Source organism: Notechis scutatus, chromosome 5 (assembly GCF_049901735.1).
Source record: "Notechis scutatus isolate UNSWTSFEM ecotype Mainland chromosome 5, rNotScu1.2, whole genome shotgun sequence".
Lineage (NCBI taxonomy): Eukaryota > Metazoa > Chordata > Lepidosauria > Squamata > Elapidae > Notechis > Notechis scutatus.
The window spans coordinates 19,509,281-19,535,291 of NC_142013.1; the positions used below are offsets into that span (position 1 = coordinate 19,509,281).

The 26,011-nt window shown below is 37.8% G+C and overlaps 2 protein-coding genes across 6 annotated transcripts in view; one reads left to right on the forward strand and one right to left on the reverse strand.

Annotated features, from left to right (window-relative positions):
* Positions 1-24,229, forward strand: part of FDX1 (ferredoxin 1) — a 35,441-nt gene extending 11,212 nt beyond the window's left edge. The window contains exons 5-7 of one of the 3 annotated variants that reach the window (XR_015749730.1): positions 1,611-1,695; positions 19,401-19,548; positions 23,801-24,229. The gene's annotated coding sequence lies outside the window, so the exon portion shown is untranslated. Of the gene's footprint in view, positions 1-1,610; positions 4,783-19,400; positions 19,549-23,800 lie in introns of those variants that run through there. The other 2 variants (XR_015749731.1, XM_087966241.1) reach the window with 2 other exon arrangements.
* Positions 19,978-26,011, reverse strand: part of ARHGAP20 (Rho GTPase activating protein 20) — a 92,503-nt gene continuing 86,469 nt past the window's right edge. For all 3 annotated transcript variants that reach the window (XM_026675100.2, XM_087966239.1, XM_087966240.1), the window contains 3 exons: positions 25,351-25,540; positions 23,811-23,925; positions 19,978-22,511 (listed from right to left, as the gene is read on the reverse strand). In XM_026675100.2, coding sequence (XP_026530885.2) covers positions 20,791-22,511; positions 23,811-23,925; positions 25,351-25,540 — 2,026 coding nt within the window. In that variant the 3' untranslated portion in view covers positions 19,978-20,790. The remainder of the gene's footprint in view (positions 22,512-23,810; positions 23,926-25,350; positions 25,541-26,011) is intronic.

Here is a 26,011-nt window from a genome sequence, read left to right on the forward strand (position 1 = left end):
GTGTGTGAATGTGCTTTATTTTTCAATTGTGAAGTTTTTGCAAAATAGATTTGAGAGAACCATTGTGTTCTCTACCACAGCTGAATACATCTGGCTTTAATATAAAAGCCAAAGCTGAATTCCTGGACTCTTGGCCATGCTTATAGTTTCTTTTATCAACTGTAGGTTTAAAGTGGAAGAAAAATTCACTAATAGATTCAGGAGTTCATAGGACAACTTAGAACAGGGGTGTCCAACCTTGGCAACTTTAAGACTTGTGGACTTCAACTCCTCTGAGGAATTCTGGGAGTTGAAGTCCACAAGTCTTAAAGTTGCCAAGGTTGGACACCCCTGGCTTAGAACATTTTCCATTATTGATAACTTTACCTGCATGAGGTGGGAGATAGAAATGATTAACATTTCAATTCTACTGCCTGCTTGCTCTGTGTATTGTGACAATAGTTTAGAATCTAAAGAGTTACTCCATCGTTTTTTTATACTTTGGCTGTTGCCAAAGACCATTGCATCTAATTCTGGGAACAGTGGGAGACCATATCTGGATAGACTGTCCTTTGAAGAAATGCCATTTGAATAATCAGAAGAAATATTTGTTTTAAAATCTGCTGTTTGCAAAAAAATAACAATACTGTTTCTGATTTAAAAAATGCTATCAGACAAATCTGTAACACGTTTTATATATCTGTTTTGGTGGATTCTCATATTTTAAAATTATTGATGCTTCCTGTTTTGACAGTTGTCTTTTGAATTAGTTTGTGATAGGTGCATAATTTGAAGGATCACAGATTCATTTTGGAAAAACAAAGTATTAGCTTGAGCAGGTTTAAATGCCAAAATGTGTATCAGCTGTTAAATCTGGCTGACAGCAAGTTTAGGACATTACTCTTGGTCAATTTTGCAGGGATTATACGACTTCTTCTATTAGAAAGATTTAAGGATTACCTTCTGCTCTGGTGTATACTGAAAACAGTCAACAGAAGTTAATATATGAATAAAATATGATTAAAGTTAAATACTCAAATCATCTAAGGAAAGATTAGTGAGATTTGCCAAATGTGTCTCCAAATGCTTACTGAAAACAGCACAGGAGATGGTATTCTCTTGTATGCCAGAACAATTAGTCTCTGACAATAGGGTCAAATTCAAAAGGCCCTCTTCTGTAGACCTTAACAACTGGACAGGCCATAATAAATTTGATCTTTTGAGAACAGTTCTGTGATCCTATTAGGTTAACAACAACAACACTTGGTTAAATACAGTTGGTTGATTGGATTGTGCAAACATAGTCATTATCAATGAACCAATCATTCTCCAAGTACCTTGCTAGTTGACACTCTGAAGAGCATTCCACAAACTGCAATATTTTGTTGCAATTTCCACTAGTTACAACCAAATTGTTTTAGAAGGGAAGTTTCTTTTCTAAAAGAAGAATCAAATATCTCTTGTTTGTAAAGCATTTTTTTTAAAAAAAAAAACAACACCAAGATTTTTTTCATCTCAGGAATTTCAGATCTTGAAGATTGTCATGTCTGCTGGGAAAGAGAAAAAATTACTTTCTGTTCTCAGAATGCAGCGATTTTCATTTTGTTTCTGTCTGGCTTTATCTCTTGCAGAGGGAAAGCTCATTTGGGAATTTCTGTTTGAAAGGACTGCATGAAACTATCTTGGTGTTCTCTTGAAACCTGTAGTATTGATAAGGTAATTTCGTCAGATCCCATTGGGTTGTGTACCAAGAATGACAAAGTTATTGATAAAGCATATAACTTCTAGAACAATTCCTTAGCGATAGCTCCATGCTATAGGATCTGTTGAACTTTGCCACAGTCTGCCAAAAGACTGAAATAATCTAAACTTTCATTTTAAATGCTTCTGACTATAATTCTTATTATCCTGCAGGGAATGAAAAGAAGAACAGCTAAAATACATACAACATTTTAGACGGGGAAATGGTTATACTTGGTACTGAGATACTTTTTTGTCAATTTTTCTTTCTTCTGCTTTTTTTTTTTTTTTTTTGCAAATAGGGCATAAATCCTCCAAAAGGGAGTATATTTTCTTTTCTTTCCAGCTGCCTTCAGTTCCAGGTGGAATACAGTTCTTTTGTGTTTAAAATTGCTCCAAAATCCTGGGCTGTTCCTGCAAAATAAGATATATTAACCTGTATTACCAATATTTCTTTTTATATGTACAGTACTGTAAAATTGAAGGGGCGATAACATAAATCCCTTCCAGCCTATCCCTTTTTGCAAGAGTTCCTCAGGAAATGGTAGCTATGATTCCTGACATCCTGGTCTGTCCAGTTGAACCGTTCTTCTCTTACCCAGAATATATCTCTTCAACTTAATTCCAGGGAAAATAAAAAGGGACGTACTTTGAATCTTTCTGCCTATACCCCAAGTACAGAAACTATTGGGCCTCTGAGTAATTTTGGATACTTTGGAATATTATGAGGCACACCCCGAAAAGCAAATGGCTTTGATATTTTTAGATGCACAAAAGGCATTTGATAATGTGAATTGGAGATTCATGCTATTATTATTGGAACAGATGGGCTTCGCCAGAAAATTTATTCAAGCAATAGAAGCCATATACCATAAGCAAACGGCAAAGGTAATGATAGAGGGAGAATTGACAGATTCCATCAATATAAGAAAAGGTATAAGACAAGGATGCCCACTATCACCTTTGCTATTTGTATTAACTTTGGAAGTGTTGAATAGAAATATTAGAGACGATAAGAGTATAAAAGGAATGAAAATTAAAAAGGAAGAATTTAAATTGCAAGCCTTTGTGGACGATTTGGTTTTTATTTTGGAAGACCCTTTAGAAACAGCACCAAAATTATTGGAAAAGATAGAGGCATATGGTAAGGTGGCTGGTTTGAAAATAAATAAAGATAAAACAAAGATCTTGACAAAGAATATGCTGCTAAGACAAAAAGAAGAACTGGCTATTGAAAATTCAAGTCACGAACAAGGTTAAGTATTTGGGGATAGATTTGACAGCAAGATGTAGCACATTAAAAGAGAACGATTACATTAAAATCAAGCAACAGATAGCGATAGATTTGACGAAATGGGAAAATCTACAATTGTCATTAATAGGGAGAATTTCAACAATCAAGATGAATATCTTACCCAGAATTTTATGCCTGTTTCAAACAATACCAATTAGGCTTGGAAAAGACTATTTTGAAGATTTAAATAAAATTGTGTTGAAATATATATGGCAAGGTAAGAAAGCAATTAGAGGAGGATTTGGTTTGCCTAGTTGGGAGTTGCACTACCAAGCTACAAACTTAATGTGGGCTAAGGAATGGATAACATTAAGAAATACTAGACTGTTGACACTAGAAGGACATGATTTGTTGTTGGGCTGGCATACTTTTCTATGGTATAAGGGAACTAAAACACGACTATTTTAGAAGACATCATATACGGGAGTCTCTGTGGTTAAATTGGGAGAAGATTAAAAGACAATGTTATTTGAAAATTCCAGTCTGGTTATCGACTATCGAAGCATTTTCTTATCCTATAATATATAAGAAGGAACAAACAGATATGGGGAAATATTGGATGAAAAGGGTGAACATAAATCAATGCAAAATCTAGAGGAACAAGGTATAAAGATGAATTGGTTTTCATATGCGCAAATACATTCAAGGTATGATGAAGATCTCAAAACAGAAGGATTTTATGACAAATTGACTGACTTAGATAAGATTTTGACAGGTACTGATGAAAAGGTGATTAAAAAATTGTATGGTTATTTATTGGAAACTAAACTAGAGGAAGAACAAGTTAAAGAAACTATGATTGCTTGGGGGAAGAATTTTGGATATGGGATTGATCTAGAGAAATGGCAAAAATTGTGGTCTCAAAATTATAAAATGACAATGTCAACAGCATATAAAGAAAATTTGTATAAGATATTTTACAGGTGGCATTTCCCCCCGACAACAATAGCAAGAATGTTCAAGAATAAATCCGAAAAATGTTGGAAATGTCATCAGATACCTGGCTCATATTACCATATGTGGTGGACTTGTGAGGATGCTAGAAAATACTGGACTAAAATCCACACATGGTTGGAAAAAATGATAAAGAAACATATAGACTTGAAACCAGAGATTTTTTTATTGGGAATTTTACCTGATACATACAGTAAAGATTTAAAATATTTGATTGTAAATGTATTAACAGCGGCTAGGATTGTATTTGCTAAAAATTGGAAAAATGAGAAAATAACCATTACAGGAGGAAATTATCAAGAAAATATTGGAATGTGCTGAAATGAGTAGATTGACATTTGAAATCAGAGAACAAGAGGATAAACAATTTTATAAAATTTGGGACCTTTTCTATCAATGGTTAGATAATAAAATACAATAATAGAATATCTAGAATTTTAGAAAATAATGAATTTATAAAGATGTATTTCTTTTTTTGTTATCATATTTATAAAATATTTTTAGGATAGATTTGGGGGGATTATATGAATTGTTATAAAATAAACTAAGTAAATTATAGTTATCTCGCAAAGTATGAATGAATAAAATTATAGTCAAATGATTGTTTAATAGTGATACTAGGGTATTCAATTTTTGATTGGTAATATGAGTTATTATGCAATGTAACTGTAATTGAGACTATGAAATGGTTGCACAAAAAATTTGTAAACCAACCGACACACTGCTTATACACTTATGAAAGAAAGTTGGATGCTTTTATGTTTGTTTGTCTTTGTTTGTCTTTAAAAACCAATAAAACTTGTGTTTGTTTGTTTTTGTTTTTTTTAAAAGAAACTATTGGGCCTCTCCCGAAACTCAAAACTATGGAACTCTGCAGTTTGGGGAAGTTTTAATGAAAATTTCCCTTCTAAAATTAATAAAGCCAGATTTTTAGATAAAAAGAAAGGGTTTGTTGGGAGGTTTCCTGCACTGGGTTATGGAAGTGACTTTCACAGCTTTTTATACTTCGGCTAGGGCAGGCGGTCTTTAACCTGAGGGTTTGTGGATAATTTTCAGGGTGTCCATGAACCTGGATGGTATATAAAATTAGAACTTTATTTTCACAAAACTTTAACTGAAATTTAGCTGTAATTTAAATTTTCATTCAATAACATAGGCATTTATTTATTTAATTTATGGCCTCCAGCTTGCAAAAATAGGACTGAATTTCAGTACTATGTAAAAGTGTTATAAAGTGGGAATAGAATGCATTTTATTGTGTGCACCACCCTTTTCTCCAAAACCATATATGTAATAGTGGTCAATACAATTTTAAATTCAAAGGGTTTTTTTGTGCTTATTAATGCCAGTAATAGTTTGATAATTGTATTTGAGCATAATAGGTTCCTTTTGTTACACATTTTATGCATTTAAATAATTTGTTCTGAGAAGGTGTCCATCATTAGATTGTGAAAAGGGACCAGTCTCCCCAAAAGATAAGAACCCCTGATTTGAAGTCTTGAAGAGTCAGGTACTGCATGTTGTGAGATAAACATATCTAAAGATAGCTCAGATAGTTGATCTGATGACAGTTGTGAAGATGAGAAGAATTAAAAAGTGGGAGCTTTCATTCCTAAAGATCTTTTGATTTTTTTTTCCACATCTTAACACCATTTTCTGTCCTCAGTGTAAGTTCAGTTTTTCTCAGCCTCCACAACTTTTAAAACATAAAGCCGCAATTCTGAGAGTTGAAGTCCACACATCTTAGGTTTCCAAATTTGAAAAACACTGATATAGATGCTTCAAAGTTTTGATTGCCCTCGCTTATTTGTTTTGGGGATACCTGTTGTCCCTCCCCGCTTAAACCTGTTGCAAGAGATCTCCACAGCTTGGCTTGTAATCAAAACATGGGAAAAATACTTAAACTGAAATGTTAAAGTGCTTCTTGACTAGGGGTCTTCAAACTTGACAGCTTTAAGACTTGTGGACTTCAACTCCCAGAATTCCTCCTCCAGTCATGCTAGCTCAGGAATTCTGAGAATTAAAAGTCCACAAGTCTTAAACTTGCCAAGTTTGAAGACCCTTGTTCTTGACCTTCGTAGGTTTAAGACATAGCTAGGGATATTAGTTTCCCCGTCCCTCTTTCCTTTGGGAAAGGATCAATAATACAGGATATAAAATACACTTTATTTAAAAAAATTAAAAATATATAAGGTGTCCATTTTGGACAATAACGTGCAAAAACAAGATTCTGAAATGAGGAACACAATGCTAATAAAGTAACCACCGGCATTCTAAAGGAATCTTCCATAAAAATCTGCTGGGTGGAAAAATATATACTTGGAGTATATCTGGTGGAAGTGGGGAGGAATCCACTGTATGTAAAGAGCCCAAAGTGTAACAAATTCAGATCATTGAACTGTGCAAATACAATGAGCTTTTTTTATCACAATTGCTACAAAGAGAAATAGAAGATTATTGTAGAAGCAGCACAAGGAATAAAGAGTAACCATGGTATAATCTTGTGTAGACATTTACAACTCTACCCAAGCAACAGTTCTTTTGAATCTGAAATTCCTTCCTGGTTCAGTTTTACTGGCACTTGCTTTTAGTTTTAAAGTTCAAAGCTTAAGATTGAGGCTGAGGGATGATTGTTTCCACCTTGTCATCCTTACTGCAATGTCCCTACAATACTCCCTTTTCTCACCTGAACAGGGAGTGATTATTTATTTATTACATTTATTTGTAGGACTCAAATAACTAGGCAGCTTACAACTTGTTTTTGGTTTTATTTATAACAGTGAAAATCAGGAAAATATTTACATAGTTAACTGCTTCATCTAGACTCTAGAATCTTCATCCATTTAACATTATTTATTCAAAAAAATACAAACAAAAGCAGGAGGTTAAACAACTTTGATGCTAATAGGAGGAGACCTCCATATGGAAAACTGTGTTAACAGTATAACATTTAGGAAATGTGATGAACTATACATTAGGGCAGGACTGTCAAACTCCCAGCCTATGGGCCAGATATACGCTGACCATACCCTGACCACACCCATACCCAGTTTAGCAAAGGGGGAGAAGTCCTGATATCTCACGTGACACTGCCATGATGACGTGAGTTTGACACCCCTGCATTAGGGAATTACAGATCAACTGAAGTCACACTAAAATACACTGGAATTGAATCAGATTTCCCAAGTAGGCAATTTAGTTTCAGAGTCTATCTGGAAAAATAATGTTTAAAACCTTGAGAAAAGACATTGTTAAACCTTGTTGGTGAGCTTCAGATGGCGGTCCTATCCAGTGTTAGGATTAAAAAAAAATTACTACCGGTTCTGTGGGCATGGCTTGATGGGCATGGCAGGGGAAGGATACTGCAAAATCTCCATTCCCTCCTCACTCCTTGGGGAAGGTTACTGCAAAATCCCATTCCCTCCCCACCCCATGAACCTACTTTCCAGTTCTGTTCTCCTGTGCAGGGCAACAAAAGAAGACCCAGCTGATCAGCTGGGACTCGGGAGGCAGAGAATAGATGGGGGCAGGTGCAGTCAGAAGTGGTATTGCCGGTTCTCTGAACTACTCAAAATTTCCGCTACTGGTTCTCCAGAACTGGTCAGAACCTACTGAATACCACCTCTGGTCCTATCTGCAAATACTGCCTTTAAAATAATGGAATTTTTATCTTGGCACAAGAAACTCCACATTGAGGTTTTCTTGTAATTTTTTTTCCTCTAGAGCAGATGGATTTCTATTCCTTTGTCTCTTTCCTGACTACCGACCATCTAGATAGCCAACTGCTTATTATCGCCATCTCTATATAACTCCAAGGCATCAACCACTTTCAGGCTCTTCTGAGTAAGGAAAAAAGCATAGAAATCCTCACTGGGGACCAGTTGCTTCTAGAGCAATAGCACTTAGACTTATATACCACTTCACAGTGCTTTTACAGCCCTCTCTAAGTGGTTTACAGAATCAGCATATTTCCCCCAACAATCTGGGTCCTCATTTTACCGATCTTGGAAGGATGGAAGGCTGAGTCAACCTTGAGCCTGGTGAGATTTGAACTGCCAAATTGCAGGCAGCTGGCAGGCAGCAAAAGTAGCCTGCAGTACCACATTCTAGCCACTGCACCACTCTGGCTCTATAATGGAAAATGGCAAGAGAGTAAAGTGAGTCACAGATCAATAGATCCAGAGGCTATCAATTTCGTGAGGGTGCAATCCCACTTCACAAAGATCCTACATACCTCATTCATAGGTACAATTAGGATCCCAGCCTAAAGATTTTCTAAATTCTTATCGGACATGCAGGGCTCCTATTCTTTGCGAAAGCTTCCATCTATGAAAAAATGTCATGAATCAATTTTGATTATTAATACTGACTTAAAAATTCAGCTCGTGTTTTATTACAAAGAATCTGAAAGTAGGAACAATAGAAGAAAAAACTGCTGTGAGATCCTAGAGACATTTCTTTTTTTCTTGCAGCGTATGGCCTGGCTCTTTTGCATATCCAGTTAATATTCAAAAGACTCTTGTGATTTTCTGTGGTGTTTCTGCTTGCTCACTATCTCTTGTTCATGATGTCTCTTTGTCAATGATTGACAAAAGATTGATTGGGATGGGGGCTAGATTCGCTTACAACAATTGCCAAATTTGATTTAAGAGAAAGAGCTAGAGGAGGAGAGTAAAGTTTTAATTTCTCAGCAAACCAGAGAAGAGAAACACAACTGTTAGGCACATTTTGCAGAAATGCAATCTCTTATCTATTGATAGGCAATAGCTAAATAAATAATACAACATAATTCATGTTCTCTTGTATCATCATGCTGACAAAAAGTTGACATCTCAAGGTTGTATTTAATTCCAGTTCCACTATCATGCATCACAGCTGATGACCCCTTCATGATTCAAACTCTGCCGAAGGGCTTGGGAATCAGGAAGTTAATGTCTAATTATATATGTGGTGCCCAACTGTCCTGCTGTTTATAGCTGGGTAATCAATCATGAGTTGTGCCAAATTTAAACAATCCAATTTCTAAGTCCTTGTGGTATTGTACCCAGTGCCCCGAACTGCAATTGACACTAACGTCAACTATTTCCAAATTGGATTCCTTAGTGCCCTCAGCTTGGTTTCTGCTTACAGTCGCTTCATTACCAGGCCAGGTAAAACCTTCAGGATGCCGAAGGTGCACTGAAGATGCTAATCAGTCTGGTAACAAAATGCCTGCAAGCAAGCAACCAAGCTCAAAGAGCAACAAGAACTCCACAATTCAACCCTGAACTACATACGTTTTCTTCTTCCAAAGTTTTGCAATCTCTTAGTTCCAAATCTCAGTATTTTGTAATCCTTTTAAATTCTTTGTTTTCAACACCAGTGCCTCTTGAAATAGTTGTATCAATAAACCAAACATTCTTTTCTAGCACTGATGATGTTATCTAGTTTGTGTAATATAATGTCTGCAAGAAAACAAGCAAGCTCAGAGAGCACCAAAGAACCCTCATTTCATCACTGAGCTACAAATATTCTCCTTTATTGGTATGGTATTTTTTTCAATGGGAATAATGTTTATTTTTATTTTACTTATTTATTTGTCAAAAGCTTACAATATAACAGAAACAAGAATAAACATAAGTTTAAATACAAGAAATAGGAACTAATAATTGGGGACCATAGGACAGGGACGGTAGGCACAATTGTGCGCTTATGCACGCCCCTTACAGCCTCTTAGGAATGGGGTGAGGTTGATAGAGGTTAGTTTGAGGGTAAAGGAGTGGGGGTTTGAGTAGGTTACAACTGAATCAGGTAGTGAGTTCCAGACATTGACCACTCTGTTGCTGAAATCATACTTCCTGCAATTGAGTTTGGAGTGGTTTACATTTAGTTTATATCTGTTGTGTTTGTGTTGTTGTTAAAGTTGAAATATCCATTAACTGGTAAGGCGTTGTAACATATGATTTTATGTACTATGCTTAAGTCCAATCTTAGTCGGCGTAGTTCAAGGTTGTCTAAGCCTAGAATCTCAAGTCTGGTGCTGTAGGGTATTCTGTTGCGAACAGAGGAATGTAGTACTCTTCTGGTAAAATACTTCTGGACTCACTCAATTGTATTTATATGTGGTGTATTCAATCTGAATTTTAAACGCCCATAAAATGTTCAATGACTTTGTGATATCATAATTCCAGTAATTCTTGTTGATTGTGAATTCATATCATTATGTAAATACCAGTCTAATATTTTCCCAACTCAATCCTGCTTTTTTTTTTTTTTGCATTATGTGTGAATAATTTTCTTGCTTCTACTTATATGGACAACTATTTCAACCTTAGAACAATATATTATTGTCAAGCTATTTCCTAAAGTGCCTGTAGGCCAGACAAGGAATAATGTTTGGAAACTGAACAAGGAGAGATTTAACCTGGAAATAAGGAGAAAATTTCTGACAGTGAGAGCAATCAACCAATGGAACAGCTTGTCCTCGGAAGTTGTGGGAGCGCCATCACTTGAGACCTTCAAGAAGAGATTGGATTGCCATTTGTCAGAAATGATGTAGGGTCTCCCGCTTGGGTGAGGGGTTGGACTAGATGACCTACAAGGTCTCTTCCAACTCTGATTATCTGTTATTATCTCTTAGTTTTCCTTTGATGTTGTTGTTCTTGGTCAATAAAAAAACATTCCTTATATTTTATCTTTTAGTGTACCATTCTCAGGCTACTGCCATGTCCTGCTGTTATACATTTTTTCTTATGGTTTTTCAATTTTTAATCCCCTTTCAAGCCATTGCTTTTTATAGTCATGTTTAGATTCCATTTCTGCAAATAACTCTTCCTTCTGAGATATTTTTTGTTGTTTTGTTTTTTCATCTTGACCCGAATTAAGGGATTACAGGATCATTAAAAAAAAGAGTTTATATAACTACTAAGTTTCTATTATTTTTCTCTTTCTCACTGTTTGCCCATGAGTTGATGGCCCTATTTTCCCATCATTTTTAGACTAGGACTTTCCTTAAATACTTGCAATGTTTTTCTTTTTACCTGGATCTACAAAATAGAACAGAAATTTGTCTTGGTGCATATGCTCTCAGTGTACATAAAAGAAAGATGCATTCATCAAGAGTCAAGAATCATAAAGTACATCGCTTAATAATAATACAATAAGCAATCGAATCATACTAGATTCTCAAATACCTATAAACTTACTCAGGTGCTAGATTTTGGATGGTTGTTCTACTTATGAATTTATGAGTTGAATATCTTCTTGATAGTGCCCTTCACCTTCTTTACTTCAATTATCACACATTTATCAACTCCAATTGGCATTGCAATATCACCACTAAGTATGTGAACAATGTTTACTAATGATTCCCACATGACTTTTGATTTAGCATATAATTTTGTCATCCATGTTTAAAAGAGAAGATTATTTTAAATGGTTGTGTAGAAAGTTAGCACCCACCCCTCTCCTAGAAGAAGGCAGAATATTATACCTTCCTGGATGAGAAAAGGAGAAACATGCTCTTGGAAAGTGGCCCCCACCTTTGTTAATAGCCCCAGAAAGACAAAAGACATCTTATCTATAATACAAAAGACCTTCAGCTCCAAGGTGATGAGATTAAGATATGGCCACATGACATGATAGGATTAGCCCTCTACCCATCTCACCACAGGGCCCCTGGGAAGATTACATCACCCAGCAAGATTCAACCAAGCTACTCCTGCATGGCCCCATGGGAGTCTGACAACCAATCAGGATGCATTTAATGCCACAGGAACAGGAAGCAAGTTCAAAGCCCAACAGAGGGTATAAATCTCTTCCTCTCTTATCCATGCACTTTTTTTGCCCATGACCTCAAATCATGTGGTCCTGCCGTCCACCATTAAAATAATCTTTCCAAGCAATCTCCATATTTCCAATGTCTTTCTTCCCATTGGAAGAACTGAACCCAGATGGACATTTCTTCCAACAGTTGTAAAACTGATGGCAGTGCTTTGCATTATTCCTGTCAATGGGATCATTGCACTCCTGTCAATGGGATCATTGCCAAATTGAAATATTCTCATTTTTATTCTGAGTAGACATAATCCATCATTATTAAGCATTTAGTTTGTCTTCCATGCTTTTATTATTGTTTCTATAAAACCTCAGATATTTTGACTGATACCAAGCATTTTCAAACTTTTTGTGATCCAGCTATCTAGAAAGGAAGTATATATTCTGTTTCAGTTCTTCTGGACCATTGGTTTCAATATTATATTGTGGGTTTTTTAGCTATAGCTTCACTTGTTCCTCGTTCCATTTTTCTAACCTGTAGATTTTTTTATTATGCTAAGGTTTGCCTGCAGATTCTTCAATGAGGTTCTTCTGTTTGTTGGCATTTAAGACAAAAAGTCTAATTCTTGCTGTCCGTTCCAATATTTTTAATGACATTTTCAGCCTTCCAGTTTGTTCTGGTTACTTTTGCCTGTGAATTGCTACATTTTTTTTCCTAAGATAATTTTCTTGGGAATCTTGACTCTTGTTTTCTATTCTATTCATTCAGGGAAACATATACTTTGGAAGTAGAACACAAAAAAACCACTCCAAGGCTGCTTTGAATGTGATTATAGTTGGTGAAATTATCCATTTCTGATCTTTAGAAAGAGTTGCCTGCCCATTCTAGTGACAATGCAACTGGGCAGAGGAGAGAAATCCTAAAAGATCTATTATTGTCAGTAAATAATAACTTCTATTTTGTCACATGTCTGATTCAAACATCTGGTTGGAAAATGCATTTGGTAATGCATTGTCTATTATCTTGGAGGTCCATAAGACACAGCATATAGGTTATGGCACCATGGTGGTTTATAAGAGATGCATAGATCAGGTTTCATTATTCTTGGAGAAATAAAAGTCAGGAGCCATCATAAATTTATCATATAGATTAGATTTAACACATGCTTCCCTAATCTCCTGGCTGTGCTTGGATGGTCGTAATCAGATTGCATCCCAGCACTTCTGAAGCCCAGCAGGCTAGTTGATTTAGAAGTTAAATTAAGATGGCAAGGATGAGCTGAAGTCACATGTGCTGTTCTTGAGAAATTACTTCTGACTTTCAAATTGCTTTCCTCCTCAAATGCTTTGACCTCCTGCTGCCATGTCCTAATGAAGGAAATATATTAGAACATCAAATAACACAACATATTATTTTAAATCTATGTTTTAAAATATGAAATTAAAAGGGGGGGGCATTTTCAAAGATATCCGCATACTTGTTTGGGAAGAAATTCTATTCATTTTGGTTGTGTGATTCTCCCCCACATTAAAGAGAAAAGGAGTTGCATTTGCAACCAAAATTAAGCTTTAAAAAGGGTTCATGCTGTATGCAGCTGTAAACATCTGCATTGACCAAAAATACCTATCAGTTTATTTAGCCCTCCCCACCCCCCTTATTTCATAATGCAATACAATTTCATACTATTTTACATTCCTTCATCTGGCACACTTGGCAACTAACAGTGTGGAACAATAGAACTTTGTGACAGTACAACACAAGGCCAGATCTACAAGCAGTTATGGAAATGCATACTCTTCTGCCTCATTTCAACCCCAGCTGGGTTAGAATAATTGCACTCTAAGTAGAGATTTCTAATGCTTAGGAGATAAATTTTCCTCCTTCAGCTGGAATTTCTATTCCCCCACTGTGCAATCACTATGTATGAAAGCCATGCATAAAAAAAAAACCAGAAGGCTATCAAGTTATGATGCATAGTTAAAACCTAAAAACTCAATATCGCAACTTACTGCATCTATACTAAGATAATATATGTATTTAATTATTCAAAGATTAATATCTATAAATTAACACTGACAATGTAGTGACATTACAAGAAGAAATTGGGAAAAGAAAACGGAAAGTGGACTAGAGATAAGCAGCTGCAGTAGAACCATTGAAACACTGAAATACTGTAGGATATTTGAATGACATTTCAGAAGACAGTTTGCATGACATTATCTTCCCATTGTTGTTCTCCATAGTTTATTACTTACCATGTTTTGTTAAGTGAATCCATTTTTTAATGTTCACACAGTTCACTAAACTCTAAATCAGGGGTGTCCAACCTTGGCAACTTTAAGACTTGTGGACTTCAACTCCCAGAATTCCTCAGCCAGCAAAGCAAAGCTGGCTGAGGAATTCTGGGAGTTGAAGTCCACAAGTCTTAAAGTTGCCAAGGTTGGACACCCCTGCTCTAAATAATTACATTGGCTGTGTTTGCATAACACACTTGATTCCTGTGTCAAACAAGTATAGTTCAAAGCATTCTGACATTATGCTAGGTCATAATCATTGCACCTTGACCATTACCATAAAGCATAGCATAGCATAGCATAGCATAGCATAGCATAGCATAGCATAGCATAGCATAGCATAGCATAGCATAGCATAGCATAGCACAACACAACACAACAAACATAACAACAACAAAATCATTCAAGATTTGCCTTCTGCCAAGGCAAAGTATATGAGTTCTCTATATTAGCCCTGTTCACACAGCACTTAGTTAATTAACGGTACAGGGAGTCAGCATATAAACAAGTATAATTAATGGGGTGGGGATGGGAGTTAAGAGGATCTGGTTGCTCATTTTGCCCTGATCAGAAACAAAGAAATACGCAAACAGGCAAAAGTGAGTTGGTGGAGATTAATTCTCTTGTCCAGCTGCAGAAACATAGATGAAGTTGTTGTATGGAGTCATTCCAACTCTTATATAATTCTTTTCATGCCCTTTACCTTTGGGGCCTTGGGATGTGACATCCTAACTACGACTGGGGTGATGCTTGAAGGCAACTAGGTTAACACAACTAATTTTTTGTTTCAGGGGAAAACAAAAGAAGTGACTCTTTCCCAGCCTCCTTTCTGGTGTTTGCAGTGATGAGGGAAAATGCCTTCTGTTTTTTTATTCTCTAAAGCAAGTCATGGGAGATGCGATCAGTTATGTTATGAGAACATGGCCGAAAAATTGTAGGCTCTGTACGGGTAGTCTTCAACTTGTTTAGTGAATGCTTGAAGTTACAACAGCACTGAAAATGGTCATGTGATCAACATTCTGACACTTGGCAACTGATTTATGGTTATGACGGCTGCAGTATCCTGAGGTCATGTGATCACCTTTTGCGACCTTCTGACAAGCCGAATCAATAAGGAAGCCAGATTCACTTAACAACTGTATTACTAACTTAGTAATTTCAGTGATTCACTTAACAACTTGGCAAGGGAGGTCAGTAAACAGGGCAAAACTTGTATCTCTGGAATGTCATATGGTATTAATAGTTCTCCTTAAGACAAATGGTACAACAGGAAAAAGTTTTATCTGGATAAAATGGATTAATCACATCTAAATGAAGTAAGTGTGCCATTTATTTTAATACTGCATCCTAATTCATCTGTGAAATGTAGCCTTCTTGTCTTTAAATATTTTCATTTGCTAAATTGAAAAGTCTGCACATATGGACCTAATTTCCAGTAGAAGACATATGTGTGGTCTACACCGTTGAAAAAAAAAGTGGTTATAAAAATATTTGGCAAAAAAGTGTGTGTGCATACACTCCTTCCTCTTTCCCTCTCTCTCTCCCTCCCTCTCTCTCTCTCTGCATGTGACTGGTGGTATATCCTATAATATATCTTTTTGGTTGTAATATCAGCAGAATTTGACTGTTGCCATGTATTTTTAAAATTTATATTTTCCCTTTCCTACAGAATCCCCATGTTGCACACAGAAATTCAATATTAAACATTAATTGGGTGCAATTCTTTTAAAAAGGCACATAAAACAACTTAGCAAAATTGTGAAATTTAATTCAGTATTGCCATTGCTAGTAAATAAAAGGTAAAGTTTCAGGGTCAACTGCAAGATAACTAAAAAAAGTCAAGACAGCAGTTTCAGTTGTGTTCTGGACGCCATCTTGGCATCTTTTTTGGTCCCCCGGTATATGCCTTCAGATCTGCTCATTTAATTCATATATATGTTTCTGAAGCAGTAAACATGGAAATTTGTACCACACTTGCACCAAACTACTTAGTGGACCTCGACTTGCAGCCACAACTGAGTTCAACATTTCTGTTGTTAAGCAAGGCAGTTGTTAAGTGAGTTGTGTACCCCATTTTTACCACCTTTTTTGCCTCAGCTGCTAAGGCAATCACTGCAGTTGTTAAGCAACTCTGGCTTCCACCATTGACTTTGCTTGTCAGAAGTTTACAAATAGCGATTACATGTCAGCGTGTATCATAAATTTATCATAAATGCATGCCGGTTGCCAAGCCCCTGAATTTTGATCGTGTGCCCATGGGGATACTGCAATGGTTGTAAGTGGGGAAATGATCACAAGTCCCTTTTTTTAGTGCCATTATACCTTCCAATAGTTCCCAAACAAATGGTAAGTCAAGGACTGCCAATATAGCCTGGAATAGAGGAAGCATAACTAGCTTGGTTTTGGTGATATGATCAACACTAACAATGTCAATAATCTTTTAGGTGCAATGGGAGAGAGAAGCAGCATCTCTCACTCCGCCTAACAACTGATTGATGCTGATCATGTATATCAGGAGTGTCAAACTCAAGGCCCGTGGGGTGCTTAGATCTGACCCACGGGGCCGCTCTGGAAACAGCAAAAGTCCGATCCGCGGTGCCACTGCCAGCGAAAACGGAGCTCGGGAGGGCCACACGAGGTCTGCGCTCCATTTTTACTAGCAGAGGGTTGCATATTTCTGTTTCTGATCAGGGCAAAATGAGTAACCAGATCCTTTTAACTCCCACCCCCACCTCATTAATTATACTTTGCTGAACCGTTGAACTAAACAAGCGTCAAGGACTAAAGAAAAAATAATAATAACCCCAAAGAATCCTGAAATATTTTAGTAGTAAGAACTATTTTGCTTTTCAAAACATTGGGCTCAGTATCTATTTCATCAGAGCATGGGAATAATGGATATTATAACAGGGCTTACCTGTTAATTTATCACTTTCACAGGACCCAGAGTGTATTTTACATCATTCCAATCAAAGTGTAATATAGCTAGATTCTATTCTCTATGTAAGAGCTAGTTAGGTGTAGTGATTAAAGGCATCAGGCTAGAAACTGGGAGATTGTGAATTCTAGTCCCATCTTTTGGCACAAAGGTGTTCTTGGAATAGTCCCAGCCCCAGCCCCAGAAGGGAGGCAATGGGAAACCACTTCGGAAAACCTTTGCCAAAAATAATTGCAGAAACTTGTCCAGGAAAAATTTGCTTTAAAGTTTACGTGCTGAATCTAAATTCATAATGCTGAACTTAAATTGAAAGCAAGTATGGATAAGTAGCATCTGTTGACCATCTTTTAAATCAAATATGATTTTTCCCATGATCACACTGTGTTTGTTATCTCAAGAAAAGACAATCTTTTTAGGGAATTTAGTTCACACAATGTCCAAAACACCTTTTCCTGTCTAAACAAGAATGCTATACAATTCTAGAGTTTAAACCTGAAATTAGAATGATATGGTTGGTACATGACAGGTTGCTAAAACTAATAATTAGAACTTGAGATCCCAAGCATACTGTCTGGTTCAACCCCTACAATGGGTTTCAGATTGAGAAAGATGCTGTTAAAAGGCTACCAACTCAAGGTCAGAAACCCCTTTTGGGCAGTGATATAGTTTTCTGTTCCTAACCATAGTGGTGCCAGAATGACAAAACGTGATGTCAGGACACATACTGACCTTTTGTATTTGCATTGTGACATCACATGCAAAAAAAGGGCAGAGTTTGCATTGCAATATGATTGCATGTTGTTTATTCAAAACATCTACCAGTTACAGCTCATGAGGTTTTAGAATTCATTGTCCATAGGCCTTCTCTGGGTGGAATAAAACCTTTCAGATGTCTGAGAAATGATGGCTCATCTACCTTCCCACTTATGTATATGGTGGGCCAAATCCGGCCCATGGGCCTCGAGTTTGACACCCCTGCCTTAGGTGGTACTAGCATTGGTACATTGACAAAGTTAAGTAGCTGTAGTGCCTGCTGAATTCAGTCATATTTTCTTGATCTTGTTTTTCGGCATCATTTTCAGGAATATGTGTTAGCTTAACAGCAGAGGAACAATTAATCTCTGGTAACATAATATGAAGTTCTTGAACAACACTGCAAATATTCTGCTTTCTGAATGAAGTCCTTTGCCTGAACTCATAAAAAAGGAAGAATAAAAGTTTATTATTTTTGGATTTCCATTCTGTGAAATGTTTTGCAATGTTCAATGTTTTTTGTGTTTGAATTATTTTTGGAAGAGTAGAAATTCACAAAGGATCCAGTTTAAGTTTGTTGAATTCCCTCCTGAAATGAAAGAAGCTTATGACATTTGCAAGTTTTATTATACTGTATTGCTTTTTGTTGATTGTCGTTAGCTGCCCAAAGTTAGTAAGTAAGATGGATGGCCATATAGCTTTTCTAAATAAGGAAGCTTGAGATTTACTGATAGGGGTTATTTTTGTTTATAGTACTTACAAGAAAACAAAGATAATACCATCTCCACACTGTTAAAATGTGCAGTTTTATTACTGCCACATGCAAATCTGACCATCTCAGGTACAATGGGTAAACAGTCTAATTGCCCTGGTCCCAGTTTGGAACTGGATGCTTGTTAGTGAATCATAGATTTTTAAGAGAAAAGAAGATAAGATACAACTTTCCTGAAGTTGATCCATCTGGTTTAAAGGAAAGAAACAGTGGTTTAAAAGCAAAATAATTTAAAATCCCAGATTGTGGGGACTCTCCTCTGAAGAGGCGTGATTACTTTTCAGTCGCTCAAATTTTAAAATTACCCAGCATGTTCCATTATGAACAGATCAATAAAAGTTCCTTCCATATGCTCAAATAACTGTTGGGTGAGAAAACACATGGAATGTGGGCAGCCCTGAGCCCACAAAGCAGCACCCCTTCTTGGGTGAGAAATTATAATTATTCTAAAGTTTTCAATGGTCTGAAGACTGTGAGTTTTTTTTCCCCTCCACAACAAAACACCAAAGCAATAGGAGCCAGAATTACAGCTTCCCAATGTCAATGTCAGAGCTTTCGTCTTCTTTAGCACAACTTTAAAAAAGGAAACAAGCTGAAAAGATGTTGTTTTACTGGCTGATTTCCTGCCTCATCCAACTGAATAATCCATTCAAGCAGTTCAAGGCAAGAGTTCACAGTAGAAGAGCTGTCCTGAAGGGAACTGGGAAGGCAAAAGAAGAAATCAACAGGGTTGCAAAAATTAAGACTGATGGCCTATTTAAATATACAACCAGCAAAACACCCCATACTCAATAATTATTCTGAAATATGTTGCCGGTTTGTAGTTTTCACGTGACCCAAAATGAGAATTTTTAAATGAGTTACCACATTAACTTTAATTCAATTTAATTTTCTCGTTTGATTTGGTCTTGATTTGGTAGAAGTTGGCTATGCTGGGAATATTACTAGAAAAGGAAGCTGAGGACCGTTGCAGAGGGCGGACAGGAAGTCGGCCATGCTGGGAAGGTCTCTGACATAGGAAAAGGGACAGACAGAAAGTCCTTCCAGACCAAAACAAAGGGTGAGGCGGTAAGTCACATGGTTTGTTTGGTACTCGTTTTTAGTACTCGGTGTGTCTCCCGGAACCAATTAACAAAGAGTACCAGGGTATCATTGCATTTATGACACTCACAGCATTCCTGAGTCACATGATGATCTTTTGTGCACTTCACAGCTGGCTTCCACCAGCAGAGTCAATGGAGAAGCCGGCAGTGTAATTGCAAGGTGAGGTCACATGATATCTCACTTAACAACCACGGCAGAAGTAACGTCATAAGTCTGTTGCAGTCCTGCGATGTCTCACTTAATGTCTGCAACACTTAACATCAGAGTTAAGTGATGTTCCAATTTTGGTCATTAAGCAAGGACTGCATGAACTTCTGTATTTCAGAATTCAGTGAACGATTACATATCTCTTGCCAGAGCCCACCCACTCAAAAGGCGACTATTTTCCACATGTACAAAAATACACATTTATTTCAGAACATATACAATAGCAAAAAAAAGTTACCAAGATATATTATACAATCTTGAAGCTTTTGGAAGATAAATGCATTACTTTCAATATATTATAATAAAGACACATAGAATAATTATGTAAGCTCTGCCTGCAATGCCATCACTACCACCACCAGCAAAATGTAATGCCATTGGAGAGCATCATCATAAAACAAAAATGAAACAAAAATGGAAAAAATAATAATAGCCAAATGGAACACAGTATGGTGATATACATATAACTTGGACTTTTAAGTTATAAAAAAAGGTCAAAAGTCATCCTTTATTTTTTCCCCCCCTCTTGGTAAAGGAAGAAAGTGACTGCAACTACTAATCAGACTCCTCATAAAACTTTTAAGACATCCTTTCTTGGAGAACAATGAAATAGACCATTGGCTTCAAAACAGCAATACAATACCAAAGCTATGAAGGCCAAGCCAATCTTACACATTACAGCCAAATCACCATGGACACAAAACATAAATTTACAATGTCCAGAATATATATGAGATATTTTTAAAAAGTTAAATAGCAAGCACGTACACAAGTGTTTGCTAGTGTTATACAATCAAGAGTTTCTCCCCAAACATTTCATGTGACCTTCCTAGATACCAGGAAATGTCTTTTAAAAATTGCAAGAATATAGCTAAGAAAATCATTCCACTCATCCCTCAAAGAGCACAAGTTCCCTCCGTTCCCTGATGAGACGACATCCCCTGGGATATTAAAGCAACACCAAGTCAAATTGAAATAACATTCTTTTAAATCACTTGCTCAAACGTAGGATTCCTCTGTGAAAAATTTCTGGTCTGTATCCTTGAATTTGGCGTCACTGCACAACTTTTTCAGCCATTCCATTTTATTAGCATCGGTTCCTTCTGAGGTTTTGGAAAAGCTATTATTCGGAGCCATTTGAAATGAACATTCATCCTCAGCCTTGACTAAGTGTGAAGAAGCACAACATTCCTTTCCCGAGTTGATGTCAGCAACTTTGGGCTCTTTGCTCAATGAAGATTTAGCCGTTTTGGAATCTGCTGCTTGCTGGACTGCAACTCCTGGGGAATGTGGGGTTTCATTTAACTTTCTCTCAATGACCCACTGATGGTCAGCCCCCAAATCAGCCTCTGGCTTGGGTTTATTTTGAGACCGTGGCTTAAGACTGGGTGGTTGTTGTTTGTATGAAGGAAACGGTGTAGAATTTTCCTCTTCTTCCTCTTCCTTGCTTTGCTCTGCTAAAAGCTCCAAGGCCTTTAGCCGTTTCTCCTGGGCTTCCATGGCACAAAAAGGAAGGCCAGTGAGCTGCCCAACTTCCTGAGAAGATCCGCTCCCCAAGGGCCCCGCCACAGAATTGACATCCGTTACACAAATTTCTTGTTGCCGCTGAACTACATTACTTTTAGAGGGAAATGTTGTTGAGTCCAAAGTTATTTTCACAGAAGTGTTCTCTTTCTCATCCTGCTTGGAGGCTCTTTCCCTTTTCCGTAGTGTCCAGTTTTTCATGGTGGAAGCACCACTTTTCAACCATGTGCTGGGATGCAGAGTGACCGGGTTTTTATGAGGAAGCCATTCCAGGTTATCTTTCTTAATAGGTATTAAGCTGCTGGTTTGGTTATTGTTGGCTTGGTTAGAAAAAGTGCTGACTCCGGATCCGAGGTGGACTCCTGAAAAAGGATTAAAATCAGGAGAAACCTCTCCAAATTTTCTCTGTGGCTGAGAGGCGCAGTCTAGAGGAGAGGAAGCCTCGGTTGGGGTAAACACCGAATAGTCCGAAAACTGGGAAAAAGCACTATCAAGAGAGCTCATTGAAGACCCTGATGGAGAAGTTCCCGGTGATGAGAGGCTAGAACAGCTAGTCCTTGAGCAAATATTTAATCTAAGTGGTGGCGGCAGGAGAAGACGGTTAGAAACATCTTTCTTTTCACTGATATGGCTTTCAGGATCATCCTTGCTGCTTACTTCTATCCCCGTAACCAAATTCTGATTTATAAGTTTCTGGCCTTCTACTTGGAGAGAACGAAACTGCTCGAGATAGTCTTCATTCGTACGGGACAGAACAGCATCACAGCTGGCTTTGCGCACTGCGCTTTCATGAAACCCACTTAGTGGTGTAAACTTGGAGTCGAGAAGACCAATCGTGGGCTCTGAACAGCGCCTGTGCCTTCTTGAGCTTTTCAGAACATCTGAGATGGCCGTTGATGAATAACCTGACGTGATGGAACACAGGGACTCATTCTCAGAGTGCTCCCGTGACGAAGATTTGTGATGGAAGCCCACGGAAATGGATACTGGCTGAGATTTGATGGGTAACTTAATCTGAGCATCTCCAGCTTCTGGCGAGTCCAAATCACAGTCGCTTAAAGTCAAAACAGAGTCTCTACTCCTGTTCTCTTTCCCTCGCTTTTTAAAAAGGTTGTTAAATGCAGGGTCTGTGCAGTCATTTAGTTCGTTTTCCAAACTATCGTAGGAGGAGTCATTCAGATGAAAAGAAGAGAGATCTGCAAGAATATGAAAACGGGTGTTACCAAATTTTGAGGTTTCATCAGCTCAACCTAGGGCAAAAATACTTAACAAAACAACAGTAGGTTTATTTACTATTTTTCAGAGGTCAATGTTGGTGCATTTAGAAGCTGCAGCTGGTGCAGGGGGACAGGCAGTTTTTTTGGGGGGCAAGTGTGGCCCATATAACTCCACTGCTCCGCGAACTGCACTGGCTGCTGGCTTGCTTCTGAGTCCAATTCAAGGTGTCAGTAATTACCTTTAAAGTCCTTCATGGGATAGGTCCAGGCTACCTGGAAGACTGTCTCATCCTACTGGGATTGGCCCGCCCCACCCATGCCAGCACAGGAGGCATTCTGTGGGTCCCATCAGCCCAATTATTCTGGCTAGCGGGCTCCAAGAAAAGGGCTTACTCTGCCACTGGACCTGTTCTTTGGAACATCTTAAACTCCCCCCACCCCCAAAATGAGGTTGGCTCCAACCCTTAAATATCTGGTTCTGCCAGTTGGCTTGGGGCTTCAACAGAGGGACTTCATATTGAGGGTGGTTGATTGATTAACAAAGATCCTACTCACTTCCCCTCTCATCTTATTTCCTCCCCTCCTCTTTTTATCTAAGTTGATTTTATAGTATTGTATTTCTATTATTGGCTCTGGCACTTAGACTTACTGTATAAACTGCTTCACAGTACTTGGCAGCCCTCTCTAAGCAGTTTATAGAGTCAGCATATTGCCCCCAACAATCTGGTTCCTTATTTTACCGACCTCAGAAGATGGAAGGTTGAGTCAACCTTGAGCCTGGTGAGATTCGATCTGCCAAACTGCAAGCAGTTGGCAGTTAGCAGAAGTAGTCTGCAGTACTGCACTCTAACCACTGTGCACCTCAGTTTGTATAATTATTATAAATTATACAGTGTTATCTTTTCATATTGTAAACCACCCAGATTTACCATCTGGCAAGATGGGCAGCTAATAAATTTTACAAATAAATAAATGAATATGCTTTTCAGATGTTAAACTAATTTCATCTATTCTTAAAGACATTAAGACATTTGCTTAAAGACAGCAAAGTGATGGCTATGTGGGAGGCTACTCAGTCACCTTCATGTGACTTGTTCCTAGGAGTCTCTTGCATTTTCGACCACATGCTGACTAGCCCCATTGTGTGATCTGAAATATATATTGCAATCCTCGTTAAAAAATGTCAAAAAAATTATGAAAACTAGGTGAAAAAGCTAGAATATTGCACTTGCCTCCCACCACACTTTTCTGCTTTTTTGCTCCTTTAGTTTATCTTACCTGAACCATCTTCCCGGTTGTCATTTTTGGGCATAATATCTGCAAAGACAGTAGTAAGTTCTTCCCCAAAGATCCTGCAGCAATTTTCGATGAGAAACTGTACAAGGACAGAAACCTGTGAACGAAGGAGGAGGCTGAGATTAAGGCATGAAGGTCACCATGGAATTCAAGGCCAACCTAAGAGTTCATTACAAGACTCCAGCTTGCCTCCGCTGGCCCTCCAAGTGGAAAGTTCACTTTTAAACTTGTTTTTACTTCTATTCCTTTCAATTAATGCCATAGCATTTTCAGTATTAATATTATATGTTATGAAAAAAGTGCAGTTATGTAAACCTTCCAAATGCCCTTTAATGACAAACCTCATCCGACATATAATACATGTTCTTTCAAAGAGAAAAATAAATTAAAACCAAGTGAGACTTCCTTCTAGTCCTGCTGTTCCCTTGGCACAGAGCAGGCTTTTCCCACAGATCCTTCTTCAGCTCAGCATTGGAACATTTTCCTTATTATCTCTTGTCAATTATGTGCTCTCTTATTCCTATGCCAGTTCTTTTCCTCCCACACAAATCCTCCTATTGCAACCTGTTTGTTCTAGGCTGCCTCCCAATAGGGTTGGAATCCGAAAATGTTCCACAATGATTACTGATCACATTGGCAAAAGAGGAGAAATGTAGGAAGATGGCTGCTCTTCACCTGATAGTACCTAGTGCAAATTCTTGTGCATGAACGCATCCACATTAAGGTAAAGGTAAAGGTTCCTCTCACACATACGTGCTAGTCGTTTCCAGCTCTAGGGAACGGTGCTCATCTCCATTACAAAACTGAAGAGACAGTGCTGTCCAAAGACGTCTCCGTGGTCATGTGGCCGGCATGACTAAACACCGAAGGCGCTCGGAACGCTGTTACCTTCCCACCAAAGCGGTCCCTATTTTTCTACTTACATTTTTGCATGCTTTCGAACTGCTGGCTTGGCAAAAGCTGGGACAAGTAAAAGAAGCTCGCTCTGTTACGCGGTGCTAGGGATTAGAATCGCCAAACTGCTGACCTTTCTGATTGACAAGCTAAAGCATCTTAATCTACTGAGCCACCGCATCCCTTTTCCTTTAGCAACTATATATTAATTTCTGTGGGGAAACAGAGTGCCACCTGCTTGAGGCAAGCTTAAATATTCAAGCAGATGAATATGGAAAGGCTATGACCTTGAACCAATTCAGATTGGATGCTTAATACAGAAAAAAATAAGCTCTTTAAAGCATGAGTCATTTTGAAGCCACATCCCATATTACCTTTAACTATGTACTGTACAGAGATTCCTAAAGTGGAAGGGATCCAGATTTACTCAAAAATGGAGACCTGCTGGCCTATTTCCTGAATAAATCTGCAAACTCCCAAATCTTCTTTCAAAAAAGGCAATACCTATCACATTTTCCCTCTTTAGACATGATCCAGAATAATTGAGAAGGTGTACTTTTCTACTGGTTTCTTAGAATATCTGAAGAGGAGGTTCCAATAAAAGAACCTGGGAAGGCCTGTTGCTTACCTTCTTGGTGAATTCTCCTTCAGTTCCAGGATTTGCAGGAGATGGAGACCAGAGCAAGCTGGGTGCAATGCACACAGCTAAATTGAATGCGGTCATCTGGTTACCTTCAGATTGCTTTTGTATGCTGTGTAATACTCCGAAGAGGTAACGCAACAGCATTACATTGGCTCTTGGAAGCTGTTCCATTAGACTAGAAACACAAAATAAAACAGAAAGGGCTTCACTGACTCAAAATTCTATATATATACAGTATATGTATTTTATTTATTTCCTGTGTCAGTTTTTCAGAAAATATCAAGGGACAGTGGTAGGAAGACAAACTGTAACATATGTATATGTGCACACACAGCAGTGAGATTCAAATTTTTTATGACCGGTTCTGTGGGCGTGGCTTGGTGGGCGTGGTATGGATTGGTGGGTGTGGCTTGCTGGGCGGAAGGTTACTGCAAAATCCCATTCTCTCCCCACCCCACTAACCTGCTTTCTAGCTCTGTTCTGTGCAGGGCAACAAAAGAAGACCCAGCCGATCAGCTGGGACTCGGGAGGCAGAGAATAGATGGGGGCGGGGCCAGTCAGAGGTGGTATTCACCAGTTCTCCAAATATTTAAAATTTCTGCTACCAGTTCTCCAGAACTGATCAGAACCTGCTGAATACCACCTC